At 45.0% G+C, this 18,822-nt stretch overlaps 1 protein-coding gene across 1 annotated transcript in view; it reads left to right on the top strand.

Moving 5' to 3' along the window:
* The window catches only part of WDR11 (WD repeat domain 11), a 59,868-nt gene extending 42,513 nt beyond the window's left edge, over positions 1-17,355 (top strand). Inside the window, exons 20-29 of the mRNA XM_073904106.1 lie at positions 4,692-4,800; positions 5,898-5,960; positions 7,167-7,232; positions 8,017-8,194; positions 9,227-9,322; positions 9,838-10,003; positions 10,486-10,583; positions 11,034-11,179; positions 12,136-12,216; positions 13,456-17,355. Of these exons, the coding sequence (XP_073760207.1) occupies positions 4,692-4,800; positions 5,898-5,960; positions 7,167-7,232; positions 8,017-8,194; positions 9,227-9,322; positions 9,838-10,003; positions 10,486-10,583; positions 11,034-11,179; positions 12,136-12,216; positions 13,456-13,612 (1,160 nt within the window). The 3' untranslated portion in view covers positions 13,613-17,355. The remainder of the gene's footprint in view (positions 1-4,691; positions 4,801-5,897; positions 5,961-7,166; positions 7,233-8,016; positions 8,195-9,226; positions 9,323-9,837; positions 10,004-10,485; positions 10,584-11,033; positions 11,180-12,135; positions 12,217-13,455) is intronic.
* The last annotated feature ends 1,467 nt before the right edge of the window (positions 17,356-18,822 follow it).

Genomic DNA, 18,822 nt, shown 5'->3' with positions numbered 1-18,822 from the left:
TTGTAGGGTCGGCCTTTGGCACCGTCAGAGGTGGTCACGTTTTGAAAACCAGTGCTTTCACCTTGTGTTCGTGATCAAGGCACTTCCTAGTTGCTGCCGATGCTGACTGGGCCCCCTTGAAGTTGTGCTAGGTGTGCATTTGTTTTCTTCGCTGCCCCAGCCCTGCCAGTGGCTTCAGTACCGCCGCTTCCCCTCCGTGTGACCCTGACCGCCCTGTGCTGGAGCCCGAAGCTGTGCAGCGCTTTCCCGCATCTGTGCCCGGGGTGCTTGCTCACTCTGCACAGGTGGCAGCATCTCCTTCCTTCCGAGGCAAACTTTGCTATTAACGAAGTGGAGGGAACTTCCGGGCTGGTTTTCCTTGTAGTTCAGCTACTGGTTCGAGGTTAAAGAGGTTTGCGAATGTAATCACAATGTTTGGAAAGCTTTTCTAGCCTCCTTTAATTTAAAATTTGAATCTACCAAAGCCAGGGTAGCTTTTTCTTAAAGTGACTATGGAATTGGAGCCCATGATTAACACCATACTTGAACATCTGACCTGCAGACAGACTGTAGATTACATTTTCTTTTCAAGTTTTCAAGAAAAAAAAAAGTCATTCCTACCCAGTCTGTAGTGCTACAGCCTCAGCCAGAAAGGGAAAATTTTTGAAATAGTAACAGGGAAGTTCAATATTAACCTTTAAAGTCAACAACATTCAATACATGTTAAAGAATAAAAATGGTGGTGTAACTGTGGACTTAGCAAAAAGATGTCTGTGTGTTCATCTCCAGTTACATGCTGACTTGGTCGTGGAAAATATGTTTGATATATTTTTATTCTGGGGAATTAGAAATAGAGTTTGGACTTACTGATATGGGATAAAAATCATTTTAGGTCATATGCAGTGATATATTTAATAAATTTCCTTTAATTCTCCTTATTAACAAGTAGAGAATGTCCGAAAATACTGGCTCAAATCTGTGAGTTTTCCTGGAGCAGCTCGGACGGCCCTCCTTCCCCGCCACCCCCGGTTTGCATTTATCTCGGCCCTCCCCGCCGCGGGAGAGGGGAAGTTCAGACACACGTGGAAGAAGAGGAACTCTGTTTTTGAGTTGGAGAGCCCTTCTTGTCTGGTGCCTTGTTTATCAGGGCCATAAAACAGCATAAGAAAAGCATAATACGTTTTTTAGCAGCCCCTAGAAGGAGTCCAAGAGGGTGAGACTTGTTTAATAGCATTCCAGTTTATTGCAGTGTCCACATACTTTACATAGTATCCACAGGGTGTTGGAGACTGTCCAGTCCGACCTCCTCACAGCTGCTCGGGCCAGTGCCAAACAACACGTTTTTCGTAAGGGAGCACTCATAGAAAGAAGCTTTCTATAATCAGATTTATACGCAGACCTTGCCTCTTATCTGCCTCTGCTTTCTACTCATTTCCAGTGGTTTTCATCTGGGCTATTTGGAAATGTGTCAGGAGGTGCAGGTGTGTTTGGGGGCATCTGGGGGGTTACTAAACAGCATGCAGTGCTGGGAACAACCTGGACAATGAATAATGGTGTTGCCCAAAATGTCAGTCATGTCCCTTGTCTCCCTTCCCCCGCCCCCCCAATTGCATCACAGTGATGAAATCACCCAAGCAGGGTCCTCTCCTTCCCCGACTGCCTGCTCACCCTGCTGTGGGCCACCAGGTGAGGGAGGAGCAGTTTTCCTACTGTTCTTGGCTCTTGGGTTCCTGATTTCCTGCATTGCTGTCATATAGGCAGCCAGCCGTCTGGGCCTGTTTCTGTTTAACACCTCAGACAGCTGTAGCCCAGAGTAAGCAGAACAAGTGTGAGAGAAGGAACAGTGATGCCAGCTGCCTTTCCATTCTAATTGTAATTTTCAGAAGTGAATGAGCTCTTGTAGGTGAGTTTCTTCAGCTGGGAGACGATCACCTATTACTTTTTCATGGTTGATCTTTGCCTTTGAGAAGAAGGATCTGAATTCATTTGAAGGTAGGAGGGAATAGAGTTCACTTTCAGTTTGTTCCTGTTCATTGGGATGCTATCCACAATGTTTGGTTTTGGAGAAATAAAAATATTTGTTTTTAAAAATCAAACATACAGAAACTAGCATTTAGAGGCTTCCACAGCCAAATCTGGGGCAGTCTGAGCATCGTAAAGAATAACAGTTGTATTGGTATCAGTGTTGGACTTTTTTTTTTTAAATCCATTATTCCATAGTAATATTCACAGAGAAAGAGGAAGGGGCCTGGGCAGGAAGGGAAAGCTCATGTTTACAGAAGAATGCCTATTGATAAATGTAGACAGAGTGATAGAATTAGAAAATCACCAATTCCAATTCCTAATGTAACAGTTGATTCAAGCCAGGATCATTAGTGGGTGTCAGATCACTGGGTGGAAGGGTATTGGGAAATAGGAAATTCGGTCTCACAGTATCTTGCCATAATTGTGAAGGGGAGAAAGGTGCCCTGACTAAGGAGAGAGCCCGTGAGTTCACCTTAACTAGATGATCAGATACAGTGTTACCAGGAGGCCAACTAACATGCTCCCTCTGGTGGGATGCAGTAGGAAGTACGCAACATCCCCTCTGTCGTGTTCTTGCCCAAAATGTTTAGCCTGAGTCTGAATGCTCAATGGAGATCATTTCCTAGGACGTTGAACAGACCAGGACTTTTCAAAAATGAAACGGTTGTGTAAGACCAAAGACAAAAAGGTGAGCGGACTGTTCTAGATTGAGGGAGACTGAGGAGACATGAGAAGCCAGTGCAGGCAGAATATAGCTGTCAGGATAGGGAGGTAACAGAGGACCTCTGAATACGGACCGCGGTTTAAGTGATTGTAATGAATCAATATTAAACCTCTTGGGTGCAAACAAAAACTAATATTAAAAATATTTCTGACCATTTTCTGACTCTGAAATTGGAAAGTCCACATAAGATATTTTATCTATGATTTAATACTTAGCTAACTACATAGAATGACATTTTCTAAAGCAGTACTGTCTAACAGAAATGTAATGTGAGCCACATATGTTTACATTTTCTGGTACCCACTATAAAAAAGTGAAAAACAGATGAAATTAATCTTAATAAAAATTTTATTTAGGGGCGCCTGGCTGGCTCAGTTAGTTAAGTGTCTGCCTTTGGCTCAGGTCATGATTCCAGGGTCCTGGTCTCAAGCCCCACATCAGGCTCCGTGCTCAGCAGGAAGCCTGCTTCTCCCTCTCTCCCTTCTTGTCCTGCTCTCACTCTCTCTCTCTCTCTCTCAACTAAATAAATAAAATCTTTAAAAAATAAAAAAATAAAATGTGAATGGGGGCGCCTGGGTAGCTCCAGTCATGAAGCATCTGCCTTCAGCTCAGGTCAGGATCCCAGGGTCCTGGGATGGAGCCCCACGTCGGGCTCCCTGCTCAGCGGGAAGCCTGCTTCTCCCTCTCCCACTCCCCCTGCTTGTTCTCTCGCTCTGTCTCTCTGTCAAATAAATAAAATCTTTAAAAAAAAATTTTATTTAACCCAGTATATCTAGAGTTTTATCATTTCAACATATAGTCAGTAGTAAGAATTACTAATGAGATATTCACAGTTTTGCATGCTCAGTTTTCAAAATCCAGGGTGTGTTTAATATCAGAACACGGATCATGGGGTGCCTGAGTGGCTCAGTTGTTAGGCGGCTCCTTCGGCTCGGATCCTGGGATCGAGCCTTGCGTTGGGCTCCCTGCTCGGCGGGGAGCCTGCTTCTCCTTCTCCCTCTGCCTGCCGCTTTCCCTGCCTGTGCTCTCTCTCTCTCTGTCAAATAAATAAAATCTTAAAAAAAACCCCACAAAAACACGGATCAATTTAGGGGACACATTTTCAGCAGAAATATTTAAGCTGTATTTAGATTTTATAAAACCAACAACTGAAAAAGTAGTTATGTATTGCTGAGTAGACATAAAAGTTACCCAATGACTGAATCAAGTATTTTTAAGTTAGTTAAAATTAATTAAAGTCCATTAGTTAAAATTAATTAAGTCCTAAAGAACTCTTATCAGATTGAGTGTCTGACCGAGTGGGGCTATCTATGTAAGGTAGCCACAGCACAGCTGCCTGGGCACTGGGACCTTTGGGTCTCCTGCTTCCTTGCATTAGAACATATTGAAAAAGAAGCAAATCTTGTTTATTGTGTCCTAAGTAAGCCCACTGCTGCATGTAGAGGATGCTAGGGCCCATAGTCTAGGGAGATAAGAGCTGCCCTTATAAGTGAGACCTGAGGATACCTTTGATCAGAGGTGACCTGATCCCTCTAGTAACAAGCTCAAGGTTGATGGGCTGTGTTAGCTGAATAGTCTCAGAAAAGCAAAGATAACAAATGGTATAAGATGATACAGGTAAATACTATTTTTAGTATTTTAAAATAAAGAGCTTTATTAATATCTGTTGAGTCATTGCATTGAACCTTTTATTCACATAGGACCAGTGTTTTTATACCATACAGGACACTTAAATTTTAAAAAGGGGAAGAAAGAGCTATTAATCAGTTTGAATGAAGAGAATCTCTCTACTCTTAGCCCGTTTGTCTTTAAGCACTGATGACACTGAATACACTCAGTTGCCACCAGATTTATACTTTGTTCTCTGTTGACTTCTCTGTAAACTATAGCTGAAGCTTCACAGTAAAACTATAAAATTCTATTTTATTAGAAGAAAGAACTTAATTTTTTTATTTTTATCTAGAGCCTGTGTGGTGCCCCTATCTCCTTGTTCCAAGGGCCTCCCTTGCCTTGAAAGCTTTCTTATTACACCAGCCGTGGAATGGACAGTATTCTTTGGACATTTCTCAGGTGTAAGTTTTTACCATTTTTTTTCCTTTCTTAATTTGCTTGGGGTTAAAGGGCACCCATGAAAACCAGCAGGAGCCTGTACTTTGGGATTTAAAAGGATTGGAACCGTAAAAACAAGCTGAGGCAGAGACAGCAGACACACTGAAAGAATCCTTCATCTGCCTCTCTGGGGCCTTTGGGAGTGGGTGGGCATGGGGAGCTCGGGTACGTGAGGTACTCTCGGCGGCTGTGGTCTGAACGTGGGAAATGGCATGGTGAGTGTGAAGAGGGCCAATTAGGCCGAGAGGAATTTGAGGCCAGGCTTCAAATTCTTTTTAAAAGCAGTACAAGGGGTGTCTGGATGGCTCAGTCAGTTAGGGGACCAGCTCTTGATTTGAGCTCAGGTCATGATCTCAGGGTCCTGGGATGGAGCGCCATATGAGGCTCCACGGAGTCTGCTTGTCCCTCTACCTGTGCTCCTCCTCCCGTGCTTGCTCGTTCGCTCGCGCTCTCTCAAATAAGTAAAATCTTTTAAAATGGCAAGAATGAGCTTATTGCAGAGATATTTTCTGTTTTATGAATCTCACTGCCTCATTACAAAAATACATTCGCAGTAACTATTATTAGTTAATAATAGTTATTAGTTAAACCCACTAGTGTTACTGAACTTATGCCATGTGGAGAGTGCACAGATAGGCATGGGTTAGGGGAATACAAAAAATAGTGTTGATGAGGTATCTGTTTTCCAAGAAGTATCTACTTGGGGGAAATGTCCATTTTGCAGAGGAGAAAGAACAAACCCCTTTTGTCATTGTTAGGTTTCTTATTAACATGAATCTAAGCATGATAGTTTTTAGAGCCCACTGATAAATTTTCTGGTTTCTTGAAAGACAGAGAGACGTTCTTTACTCATTTCTTTGTTTTAACTAAATAAGATAAAAGCAGACATCAAAGGTGGTTGGTGGGTTCTTGAGTAGTTGCTGTTTGGTCTATAACTAGCTTTTTAAACCAGGGACTGCAAAGAGGTTATTTCTATATTGGTACAACTTTTTTTCTGGTGAAGAAATGCATGATTGTAAGTGAAGAGAGAATGAGCTTATTCAAAATCTTTTTTGTACAGTGATTATCCAGAAAATGAAGAAATAAAGAATCTCCTTCAAGAGCAGCTGAATTCATTGTCAAAGTAAGCACCCCAGCTATGTTTTAATAGAGGATACGACTATGAGAAAGAAAATATAATCATTTAGGCTTTTTGAAGTTAAAGTAAGTTGTGTTTTAGAAAATGTCAGTAGCACAAGGAGAGACCATTCTATTCAGAGGCTTATTTCCCTCGAGAATCTTTGTGTTGTAGAAAACGTAGATATTTAAAAGTTATGGTGACAGCATCTACCTTCACCAAAATCCTAAGTGTTAGATGGCTGTGGTCCCATGTCAGGGCAGGACTGGAAGCTGTGGTGTGAGCATCCTCGTACCTCAGCCTGCCTCTACCAAAGATGCCCCACGAAGCCTCAAGTTAGAGGCCATGCACAGCGTGGTTCTTCGGTGGCAGCTGACTTTTCTAAAATAAGTTCTCTGTGTCAGGTGCTGTGTGTGCACAATTCTAAGAAATTAACATGTTCCCTAGAGCCAAGAGCATTTAAAAGTACATATTGGGAATAATATTGCAAAGGAAGTAGAAAAATATGGGTCCATGAGTTCTTGGTAAATTGGAATACATTTTTTGCAGTCTTAGAATCTCTCACATGTAATCATAATATTTAATGAATTTACCATGTTTTATTGATGCCAAATTTAAAATAATTATTGTTTTCTGTATCCAAAAGTTAACATTTGTTGTTTAATTGGAGAAGATTTAAAGAGCATCTTTCCGCCCCCGATTTATGAATATTCTGTATGTGGCTGTTTTAGGAATATCAATTTATAAAAATATGCCTTTCTTCCTTAAATATTTTATTTTTTGGAATAGTTTCTGAATCTGTCTCTTCTAAAGTATATACTGTTTCTGATGAGTAGCAAAATCATTTCCAACAGTGACATTCTTGTTCCTATAGTTAGGCAGCTATTCATGTTTTCAAAACCATGAGTTGAACTATTTTGCAAGACTGTAAGCCAGAATCAGAGCCTCACCCCCTGTACCAGTTCTCTAGGCCTAGACACACTGTACGCCTTTTAAAGCATTTGTCATTTCAGGGTCATGGCAAAGTAACCTCCTTTGTCAGTTCTAAGCATAGTAACTAGTTCAAAAAGAACAAAATATTTCAGAAATAGTAAAACTCTAAGTAGATTAACAATTTTGAGTAGATTTCCCCTTTCAAGATTATATTGGCCTATATCCTTTATTGTTTGATTAAAAAATTTGGCTTGCCTTTGTCTGGATTCCTGTTTGCAGTGACATCAAGAAACTCTTGCTCGACCCAGAATTCACTCTCCTGCAGAGATGCCTGCTTGTTTCAAGGTAACACTCAAGTTCTGTGTAAGAGAGAATTTCAGATGAACTCATTTCTCTTATTGAGTGGTTTTAGTTAAGACCAAACAAATCCTTTTAGATTTTAGAACAGCATATCAGTTCATCCTTTAGATTTGCTTTACAGTTAATTTTGAAACTAGTAATACAAATAGGAAAAAAATTTTTTGAATATGAGATCTAGGCCTTCTCTACTGAAAAGGCTGCCTCCTACAGACAGCTTTTTAAAATTTGTGTTTTAAAATATCAGCTACAAAGGGCATATCCTTAATTACACCAATAAGTTATATTTAGAAGCAAAAATCTGTACTTCCTCACCAGACAGTAGTGTTGTCACTTACAACAAAGACATTTCCGTCCATTCCCCAGAGAACAAATTGCAGTTATTTCCATACCTTATTTAGCCAGTTTTCCCAGAGGAACTTCTTCCTTAGTGTGAAGCTCTGGTCCAGATTGAAAGGTGTGTGTGCTGATGACAAAGCGGGTAAATCATTGCGCAGGCCTTGGAACCATTGTGTTGCTCTTAACACAGCACAGGGGGGGTTTGGGTGTGAAGGGGCTGTGCTCTCAGGTGCCTGGATTGTCTGAGACCCAGTAACAGGGCTGTAGAATGGCCTGCTTCCTCCGTCACCCTGCCAGGCACAGGCCAGTGTCCCAGATGGTCTTTCATGTGACAGTGCTGTGCTCCTGGTCCTTGAGGTTTCTGTGGGGAGCCCCTGTCCACACCCAAGTCTGCTCTGTGCGCTCAGTGGGACTTTGGTGTCACCCTTCTCAGGCTTTACGGCGATGAGTCGGAGCTGCACTTCTGGACCGTTGCTGCCCACTACCTGCACAGCTTGTCCCAGGAAAAGCCAGCAGGCACCCCAGCCTCTAAAGAAACCATGCCTCGGGACAAAGTGAACAACCCGCTGGATATATGTTATGATATACTCTGTGAAAATGCCTATTTTCAGGTATTATATTTCATATATTAAACTCTTTAAAGCTCCCATCTTGGGGCACCTGGGTGGCTCAGTCGTTAAGCATCTGCCTTCAGCTCAGGTCATGATCCCAGGATCCTGGGATCGAGCCCCATATCGGCCTCCCTGCTTGGTGGGAAGCCTGCCTCACCCTCTCCTACTCCCCCTGCTTGTGTTCCCTCTCTGTCAAATAAATAAAATCTTTAAAAAATAAATAAATAAATAAATAAATAAATAAATAAAATAAAGCTCCCATCTTGATGACTTATGTCTTTATAAGTATCTTAAATTTGGGAAACTTTCCAGCTAAGTGAAGGTCCACATAACAGAAATGAGTCCATTGGCACCTCTGCATAAAAAAGGCCTGACTCAGGACTTGAAAAGCTCATAAATGCTTATCAAGTTTTTTAATACACATTAGAATTTTACTATTCTTTATTTTTTTGTCTTAAAATTGTTAACTTAGAAGGTTCATTTTTATTCCCTCATTTTCTATAAATAACAAATATTTCTTTCATTCGGTTTGAATTTTTGTATAAAAAGGTATTTTCACAGTCTTTTCACAGCAGGAGAGTACTTTGGTAACGTGGAGGGCCGGCTTCTGCAAGTGGGCAAACTCGCACAGAAATGAGAATTCATTTCAATGTTTTTTCTAATCAAAATCTTTTTTTTTTAAAGATTTTATTTATTTATTTGAGAGAGAGAGAATGAGAGATAGAGAGCACGAGAGGGAAGAGGGTCAGAGGGAGAAGCAGACTCCCCGCCGAACAGGGAGCCCGATGTGGGACTCGATCCCAGGACTCCAGGATCATGACCTGAGCTGAAGGCAGTCGCCCAACCAACTGAGCCACCCAGGCGCCCTCTAATCAAATTCTTATTACATTGTTGGATTTCTGTGAAGTTGATTATCTAATAACCTCAGAAATCAAAATAATCTTTATAAAAGGATTTTATTAAATATAGTAAATTTTAACTCAAGTCTTAAAATCCGGACTCAATTTTCTCCTCTTTTTTTTTCTACTCTAGAAATTTCAGCTGGAAAGGGTTAATCTACAGGAAGTAAAGCGGTCAACTTATGATCATACAAGGAAATGTACAGACCAGCTACTTCTCTTGGGTCAAGTATGTCAATTTTTACAACTCTTTTCATGTTTCACAGAGTTGCTTGTTGATTTAGTATTTCAGAGCATCATGTAGATCATGTGCGTGCGCACACACACACACAGATGGGTAGGTAGATCATAGTATTTCCCTGAAAGTATACATGTAAATTTAGGCTTTATTTCAAAATAAGACGAACAGACCTCGTGAGAAAGCAAAAATCTATAGTTGACTAGCTTGGAATTTTGGCTTATGTAATGTCAAGTGAGACCTGACTGGTTTGGTTTGGTTTGGTGTCTCTGAATTGACTGATGCAAAACTAGAGTAAGCAGTTTCTTGAGCATCTGTGTAAACCAGACTGTGGTTTTATCTTTGTCCCAAGGAAGCGGGAGGACACTGTTCAAAGCATTGGCAAGCAAGTTTTGAAAGTGAAAGTCTTCTCTAAGCTGTAACTTCAGTGTTTCAAATTATGAGTTCAATAAGATTATGTTGGAAGAAAATGGTCTCATAATTAGAAGAACTGTTCCTCTCATTAGACAGACAGAGCTGTGCAGTTGCTATTGGAAACAAGTGCGGATAACCAGCATTACTACTGCGACTCCCTGAAAGCCTGTTTGGTCACAACTGTCACCTCCTCAGGGCCCTCCCAGAGCACCATTAAGCTGGTGGCAACTAACATGATCGCCAATGGCAAACTGGCAGGTAAGGCGTGCTTTGTGGGTGCATTGGTCGGTCCTCTGGAAAATCAGGCCCCTTCCCAGCAAAGTATTTGATTATTAAGATAGTTCTTTTCTTTTTTCTGCGTGCTGGACAGAAATAGGACGATTGTTGCTAGCTGTTTACATGATGACCAAATCATTTTATCATCTGAAGCAGAACACGTGTCACGTGTGAAAGGGGCAGTAGTCAAAACCACCAGGACTGCAGGCCCGCGTGGGACGACGCCGGGCCTGCGCTTTCCTGGGCTGCGGGCTGGACTCCAGCGGTGCTGCCTGTCCTCCTGCCTCCCCTCCTGACTAGAGGGGCAGCGCTCTAAAACTCTGCTGTGGCGTTTTGTTTGAAAATTTCAGTCAAGAGCGTCTGCAGTGGGTCAGAAATGCACAAGAACGGGTGCAGTCACGTGGTGGTGGCTTGTCAGAGAGGGGCCGCGGCGTCACCTGAGGGGCTGCCGTTCTGTCTTCCAGAGGGGGTGCAGCTGCTCTGCCTGATAGACAAAGCTGCAGACGCCTGCCGCTACCTGCAGACGTACGGCGAGTGGAACCGGGCGGCGTGGCTGGCAAAAGTAGGTCATTGCCCGAGGTGCCTTGAGCGTTTGGGGTAGAGAGTTCAGTCTTGAACTTTGGACTCATGATTTAGCAGCAGTTTTTTGGCTGCAGAGTTGCTATGCAGATATTTTCTTGCAACTCTAAGGCTCCTGTTCTTTATGAGTGTAAATTACATTCTTATGGAGCAATGGATTGCTTTGGTAGCAATTAAGTGAAAGCAGGTGGCCCCTTGCCCTGCTGGGGAGCTGGGGTGTGAGCCCAGACTCCAGCCCCGAGGTGTTGCCAGGTCCCTAGCTCCGCAGGCCTGGGTTGTTACCACTGCTCTTCATGGTAAGCAGCAAGGTCAGGGCGTGTGCTAGCAGAGCCGAGCCTAGCGTTGGCTTCACAGGAACAGATTCCATTTTGATTACATTAGAGTTTTCTTCATATAGTGCAGGATGGCTTTGTAACGTGGGCATCTTTCTTAGGTCCGTTTAAGTTCTGAAGAGTGCGCCGATGTTTTAAAGCGGTGGGTTGACCACCTCTGCTCTCCACAAGTCAACCAGAAGTCAAAGGCCCTCCTGGTCCTCCTCTCCCTGGGCTGCTTTTTCAGCGTGGCTGAGACACTTCACAGGTACACCCAGAGGGCTTCGTGGCTGGTCAGGGGGACGAATACTTCGTGCTCTCTTGAGACTCTGGTGGATGGATGGAACACTCATTGTGTGGAGTGGAAGGAGAAGCCTACCTTTTAGGTTTATAAAAAAAAAAAAAAAAAAAATCCTACAGGGCAAGGAACAGTCCATAGTCCATGTTTAGTCATCTACACTTGGTCTAGGAGCTCTATTTTCCTACCAGTATACTCGCCAAACCTAACACGTATCTATTTAAAAAGAACATAAAAGAAGTCTTCAGAGAATCAGCTTTGAATAGAACAACTAAGATGAAGGCCAGAGAATAGTAGGAAGGATGGCAGAGTGTTGCCTGTGGGGATGTCCCCTCCAAAAATAATACCTATCACTTAGGGGACATTTTATTTATTTAAAACTAAAGGGGGTTGAGGCAAATATGGCAAAAGACTCCTTGTTAAATCTGGACAGTGGGTATGTGGATACTTGTCCTATCTCTGTAGATTTGTGTGTATTTCAACTATGTTACAGTTTTTGTAAATATTAATTAGAAAAAGCCTGGGGCTGGGGCTCCTGGGTGGCTCAGTTGATGAAGCATCTGACTCTTTATTTTGGCTCAGGTCGTGGTCTCAGGGTGGTGAGATCTAGCCCCGCATCAGGCCCTGCACTCAGCATGGTGTCTCTTTGTCCCTCCGCCTCTGCTCCTCCCCCTGCTCTCTCTCTCGCTAAAAAATAAATAAATGAAATCTTAAAAAGGAAGAAAGAGCCTGGGGTTAGGGACATGAGCATTGTCCCCTGCTTTCCTCTGTGAGCCAGGGCTTGGGAAGGTGCTAGGGTAACTTACTGGCACTCAGATTTCCAGGGAGAATGGGTGCAAGTCTTTATACAGAAATACACCCTTGGGTGGGTCTACCCCCAAATGCTGTAAATCACAAAGCTTAACTCACTTTGTTCTCTTGAGCAGCATGAGATACTTCGATAGAGCTGCCTTGTTTGTGGAAGCCTGTCTCAGGTATGGTGCAGTCGGAGTCACTGAGGACACAGATATCCTTTGCTGGGATGATTATGTCAAGGAGGAGACAGACGGCACGAGTGGGTTCCTCTCAGTCGTACTGCCTGGGCAAGAATGATATTATGTCAGGAACGACCCACACTCAGATTGGCCAAAGTCAGGGAAGAGGGAGAAACGAGAGAGAATCGGGGAGAAGATGAGGGCGTCGCTGGCATCAGCTCTAAGATGGATGGAGAGGCACGTGGGCTGTGAAGGGATGGGACTCTGAATTTTGTGAAGGTTTGTTTGAACGTAAAAAAAGATGAAATAATTCAGGAAAGGTGTAGGAGCCTGCTACTTTAAAAATAGTACTATTTAAAAGAATGTACTCCATGGAATAAAATTTATATATTTATCTGGAATACACATTCTGGAATAAATAAAAAAGACATTGTTATCCATAGTGACAGTCTAATGTGGAACCAGACTAGGCACCTCAAAGATGCGTGCCATGCCGGCAGGTCACAGTGGCCCCCTGCCAACACCACTTGAGTCACATGTTTTTCTTTGAAAGGATTGGGCCTGAGGATACGGGTCCCAGTTGCCCGTGTTTGCTGAGCTCTGCTTGTTCTCATCGCATCTTCTCTTGGACTTATTACCTTGTGGCCTCATTTCTACATGTCAGATACTCGGTCTTCTCTGTGTGTGTATATATTTTGTTTTGTTTTGTTTTATCTGTTACAGAAAATGAAACTGAACTTGAACTTAGTGCCCTATGTCCAGACACTGGTGAAGTTGCCTCCCGTTGGAAGGGGCCATTTGGAATGTCAGAGCACAGGGAAACAGGGCTGTCTGAAACCGAACACCTCCAGGAAGGCTTTGTTAGTGGAACCTCTCACTAAGCTGTGTCTGCCCCCAAACCACCCACCACTCAGCCTTTCAGATGCCACAGGGTATGCACTTGAGTCCTCTTTCTTTTTGTAGTCTTTAGTTGTGTTAGGCTTTGAGGTAGTCTAGGGGAATGTTAGCTACATCTTCCAGAAGGAGATGCTTTGCACTCAGCTCTTGCAAAGGGTAGTAGTGGGGCACACTGCAGATTGAGACCTCGCCTCCTCCAACCAGGAGTCGCCCTCCCACAGGGAAGCGTGTCCGTGCGCGTCCCCTGCTGCCCTGCTGTGGGCCCGCTCATCCCTCTGAGTAGCCCCACGGAGCTGGTTTCTTCCTGCCTATAGGATCTTGGTGGAGTGTAATCACATCTCTTTCTGCCCTTCTTTTCCTTAACTGTGGCTTACAGAAACTCATCTCTGCTATATATGCAGATTATGCCCGAAGTTTGAAGAACCTCGGTTTTAAACAGGGAGCCGTTCTTTTTGCTTCAAAAGCTGGAGCGGCTGGCAGAGATTTATTGAATGAGCTGGACGCCCCCAAGCAAGAATGGACCAAAGAGTGACAGACCAGTATGTGCTGGGGAGCCTGGCCTCGCAAGCAGGACCGGGGGCTGGTCTGGCAGTGCTCATGCTCATGCTCATGGCCACAGTCCGGACTGCTGAGGATGCCGTCCTCCCAGGGTCCCCAGGAGCTGCTCACCACTTCTCTGAGGCTGCAGGTGCACAGTAGCCAGTGAGCATTTACATAGGAGCAAGTTCTTCGTCCTGTGTTTATCTCAGAGAAAAACCACAAATGCTTCAGACTTGGAAAGGGTGTAACGTTTTATACTTTTGGAGACAGCTTTAAGAGTCCCTGGAAATACTTTTAATTTTTTTAAAACTTAAAATTCAAGTGACTGAATTGTTTTTCTCATTGACTGAATGGAAAGATATTTGAAAAATCTAATAGTAAGAGAAGTTTGTGAGACTTATTCCCAAATATGTGCTGTGCCTGTGTTTATATACAGTCATTCAAGAGACAGAGCAGAGATATTTCAACAGTAAAGATGACTTACCAAAGCATTCCTTGTTTCTTACCTTGAGAACATAGAACTCTTGATTCTCTGTTTTAGGCAGTTGCTACATTTTGTAATTTCAAGCTCATAGGGAAATTTTAAGCTTTATGTTTTGTTCTAGTATGTGGGGTCTTGGGTATTTTGAATTTTAACTCCTCTGATGTATTATATAACCTCCTTTTTGAACTCTGTGCTTTAATTTTCTGTCTTTGCGTTTGTCCGACAACTGAAATATGAGATGTGACTATTATAAATTATTGCTGTCTGTAGCTTACCAAAATGATAAATAAAAAGGAAATTCCAGCCAGGCATTTGTGTTCCCCGAACTGCTGTGCCGGAGGCCAGGGGCTGTGCTGGCTTCTCAGGAGTCATTTCAGCTGCTTACCCTCCAAAGCCCAGGCCGCTTGCTGAATCCAGAGAAATTAGAGCGTAGGAATTCCAGGTGTGCGGCCCAGGATTGGACCAAACGCCCTCACCCTGCACGGATCCGCCTCAGAGTTCCCGAGGGAGCAGGGCTCTCGGAGGTGAGGTGAGGAAGTGGCATTCCTGTGTCCCCTCCTGGATGCCTAGGGTGGCGCATCTCCTCACACCCTCCAGGTAGAGTCATAGCCTCTACCCTTGGGTATCAGCTATCCCCTCCGACAAGGGACTGAGGTCCATGGAGAGAATGGGCTTATCCCAGGAATGCCTGTTCCCAGGCCAGCACTTTGGCTAAAGTTCTAAAAGAAACCCGGGATGCATTCCATAGGCCTGTAAGGGGCTCACTTCCCTGGTCCTTTCTGTGCCTGGGCAGGTTTACATTGGAAGTCCTTAAGGCCATGGGCAAACACAGCCCTCTCTGTATTGCCTGTGGTTAAATGATTGCCCACATACATTTTGTTTATTCAACCATCAGCTACCTAAAGGAAAAAAATATGCTGGCCTTAATAAGCAGAGGGGAAAAAAGAAATCTTACTCTAAGTGGGACATTTTGAAAATTAAATATGCTTTGGATTTGAGGCCAACAACTAAGTGATGAGGCACTGCCTGACAGGGGGAAATGGAAGAGGGAGAGCGCCTGAGGCCAAGGGCCTGAAGTCTGTCACGGTCCAGTTACCCTTCAGGACAAGATGGAGCCCGGTCTGTCAAGATACAACCGAAAGTCCCACCAAACGACCTGGGAGCCCCGCTCCATGGTGACCTTGTGGGCCGGAAGCTGACTGTTAGCTGTGCTCACCTCTGGTGAGCGTTCGGGGACAGGAACTGACGAGGATGAATCACGCTCACAGCCTGCACTTCCGTTTGTCTTTTCATGAAGGATCGTTAGGAACCTCGTGTTACTGGTGTGTGAGCAAGAGCGGCTTCCCAGGGTGAAACCCACAGCCAGAGTGGGGACGAGAGTGACAGGGACTTTGGGGCTGCAGGGCCTCCCTGTGCCCGTGCCCATGGGAGTGCTGTCAGGGCCCCGGCCCCTCCCTTGGCAGCCACTCCAGCGGAGGTGGGAGACCTGGTGTGGGGGGCCCCTGGGTGACCCCCTCCTCCTGGCTGGGGCCATGGCCTGTCTCTCACTCGTACTTTTTCCTGGTCTGTTGCTCATGTTCTGCCAATGATGGTGTGCTTTAGGCCTCTCCGCCGTCTTGCTTTAAGTATGTTCATTGCTTTGAAAGTGGTAGTAGGACATTTTGTTCTAAAATAGTTATCCGAGGGGCTCCTGGGTGGCTCAGTCGTTAAGCGTCTGTCTTCGGTTCAAGTTGTGATCCCAGGGTCCTGGGATCGAGCCCCGCATCAAGCTCCCTGCTCTGCAGAGAGCCTGCTTCTCCCTCTCCCACTCCCCTTGCTTGTGCTCCCTCTTTTACTGTCTTCTCTGTCAAATAAATAAAATCTTAAAAAAAAAAATAAAATAGTTATCCAAGCAGCATCTGTGCACGCCTCCTGTTCCGCACTGCTGTTCCTGCTCAGAGGTCGTCGACGGAACAGACCCTGGGATAAAAACAGTGCGCCCCCAGCTGTTCAGTGCTTGGAGATGTCCGCCGGCACGAGGACAGTGTCAGGTCTCGGTGGTCACCCACCGCATCTCGTTCTCCTCAGCCCTGGCACGGGACGGAAGGGGGGTGCGGAGGCGCAGACTTGCAGGATGTGCAGCAGGACGGCTCTGCCAGCCCGAGGCGCCGCAGGAGTGCATTCTACTGGCCAGTAGGCTTCTAGTTCCTGTCCTGCTTGGAACTGATGTGACGATGCCAGTTTGTGCAAGAAAGAACTCTCTCCAGTCAAATGAAAAGGCATTTTGAATTGACCCTTGAAGGTGTTGCTGTTTTAAAAGAAGGGAAGGGAAGAAGCTGGGCTCTGGGAATCCTGTCTGAGAACTGCTGGACCAGATGGTCAGGCAAGACGGAACTTGGGGAAGCAGATCATCCTGCGGTCTTTCCTGTCCTTAAAGGATCCTTCCACGTGTTTGCTTTTGCAGCCGTGCAGGACCCACTGAAAATAACCCCCGGAAAGCCCCTCTTTTCTCTCGCTCAGGATGTCCAGTGATTCTGAAGCTCTCAGGCGAGTCCCTTCAGGCAGTTTCAAGAAGCGTTTTCCTTCAGCTTTTGGCTCTCTTGCCTAAAAAGACCAAATAAACACCACCACCACCCCTTACTTTTTTGGGGGTGGGGGGACACTGAGAAATAAGACATAGTCAAGGTAATAGTAACTGTTCTAAATACCAGAGAAGGAGAGACATTCTGGGTTCCACAGGCAATTTGGGTTGGTTTTTAGCTTTCCCTTCTTCCTTATTTATTTATTTATTTGTTTGAGTGACAGAGAGAGTGAACACAAGCAGGGGAAGCGGCAGGCAGGAGGAGAGGGAGAAGCCGGCTCCCCACTGAGCAGAGAGCTTGATCCACTGAGCCACCTGGGCGCCTCCCCCACTTCTTGCATATTTGTATTTAGCACAGCCAAGTGCAGTTAGGGAAGAGGGTTGTTCCAGACCCTGTAATGTACTGCTTCAGAAAGACTGGGCTGGAACAGGTAGTTGAGAATTTAAGATCAGATAAAAAGACATTCCTCAGTCACTGCCTTAAAAATGTAGTCCCGTTTTCTCTGCATTTATGGTATTTTTAAAGCTGAAGTGAAGTGGGCTGATGTGGGGGCAGAAGGAGGAGGGAGAGTTGCCCAGGAAGGGGCCTCTTCGCTGTGACCGTCCCTCTAGGTTAAGGGTCTGCAAACTAGCCTGGGGAGCTAATCCCACGCACTGCCTGTTTTGTAAATAAAGTTTTTCTGAAACACAACCCTGCCCATCTGCTCTTTGTCTGTGGTCGTTTTCATTCAACAGAGAGATGCAGCAGAGACCACATGGTCTGAAAAGCCTAAAATATTTAAATGTCTGGCCCTTTACAGGCAAGTTTACCCACTCCTACTCAAGATCCCACCTGCTTGCTTGTGATGAAATTTCAGGTGTCCAGCTGCCCTGTTGGGTGCAGATCAGTGTGAAGCCCTTTGCGATCTTCCTGTGACCGGGTGCACTAGAACCAACCTCTTTCCAGAAAGATGTTGTTTCAGCTTCATCCCATCTGGCTCCTTTAGAGGCCCAAGTTCCCATGGTGGTGGGTCTAGGAAACTACATACCCGGGGTGACCTTAGTTGTATTCCTGACAATTCTGAGGTAAAGGGCATCAATAGATGGTAGAAAAATTTAAGCCCAAGAGCTGTTTCATATTAACATTTTAAAGCTAATCTGTTTTACTGCAGACACCTCCTAACCTGTTCTGCTGTAAAAAAAAAAAAAACAAAACAACCCTCATTGTATTCCAATCTTTTGACATCTGAGCATCATCTTTAAGCCCTACTACTTCAGGCAGGGTAGAAGCTGGAAAACGCTTTCGTCCTAAACCGGTGGCGGGCACTGCCGTTGCTGATGCGAATCGCAAATCCATAGGGTGCACACATTTCTGACCATCCCACTTGGGGAGAGAATCCTGGGTCGGGGGAACTGCAGTGACTGATGGCTCAGGCTGCATCTAATCCATGTGGAGGACCCGGGAAGTGGAACAGCGACCAGAAGTGAAGAATGGACGAGTCTGCAATACGATCAAATGGAAGAGCTCGGGAAGAAACTGGCAAACCGCTGAACTTGCACAGACACATGCAAGGGGGTGAGGAAAGGCGGAGGCCCAAGAAACAAGCTTTCTCAGGCTGGTCTGTGGGAAATGACCGAGAGTTTTCTTGACACCTACCTGTCCAACCACAGTCAGTTCTACAGATTGTTGGCTTCCTAGTGGTCTTCTAGAATGCATGTCAGTCGGGGATTTGAACAACAGGCCCTCGCTTGTCTTAAATTGCTGATCTTTGCCAGGAGTCTGCCAACGAAAAGACAGGGTGTCCTGTCAAGCAGCTAGGAAGCTGTCCCAAGAGGATAGTGTTCTAGCAAGTCGCCAAGGCAGGTTAATCCAAATGGTGGTAAGAATCTGATCTAAGTTCGTGCTTTGGGGAATGCCGATGCACATCGCAGAGGGTCTGCTGGAGCCATACTCTGGCCAACAGAATAATTCTACCGAATCTTGGGTTTTGCCTTTTGCCTCTGAACCCACTCAGTGGTGCTTGTGAACAAATACCAGCATCTGAAATGCGGAGTCAAGGGGAGAGTGGAGCGTGGGACAGCGTGTCCTGCCGTCAGGCTGCCTGGCCTCACCTGTAAGAAGGTAGCAATGTTGCCCACCTCTCGAGGTGGTGGACAGAAGGACGACAGATGCAGGGGC

The sequence above is a fragment of the Callorhinus ursinus genome, unplaced genomic scaffold, assembly GCF_003265705.2.
Source record: "Callorhinus ursinus isolate GAN/ISIS: 27379988/994484 unplaced genomic scaffold, GSC_fseal_2.0 scaffold20, whole genome shotgun sequence".
NCBI lineage: Eukaryota > Metazoa > Chordata > Mammalia > Carnivora > Otariidae > Callorhinus > Callorhinus ursinus.
This window is presented reverse-complemented; position numbering and strand designations above follow the sequence as displayed.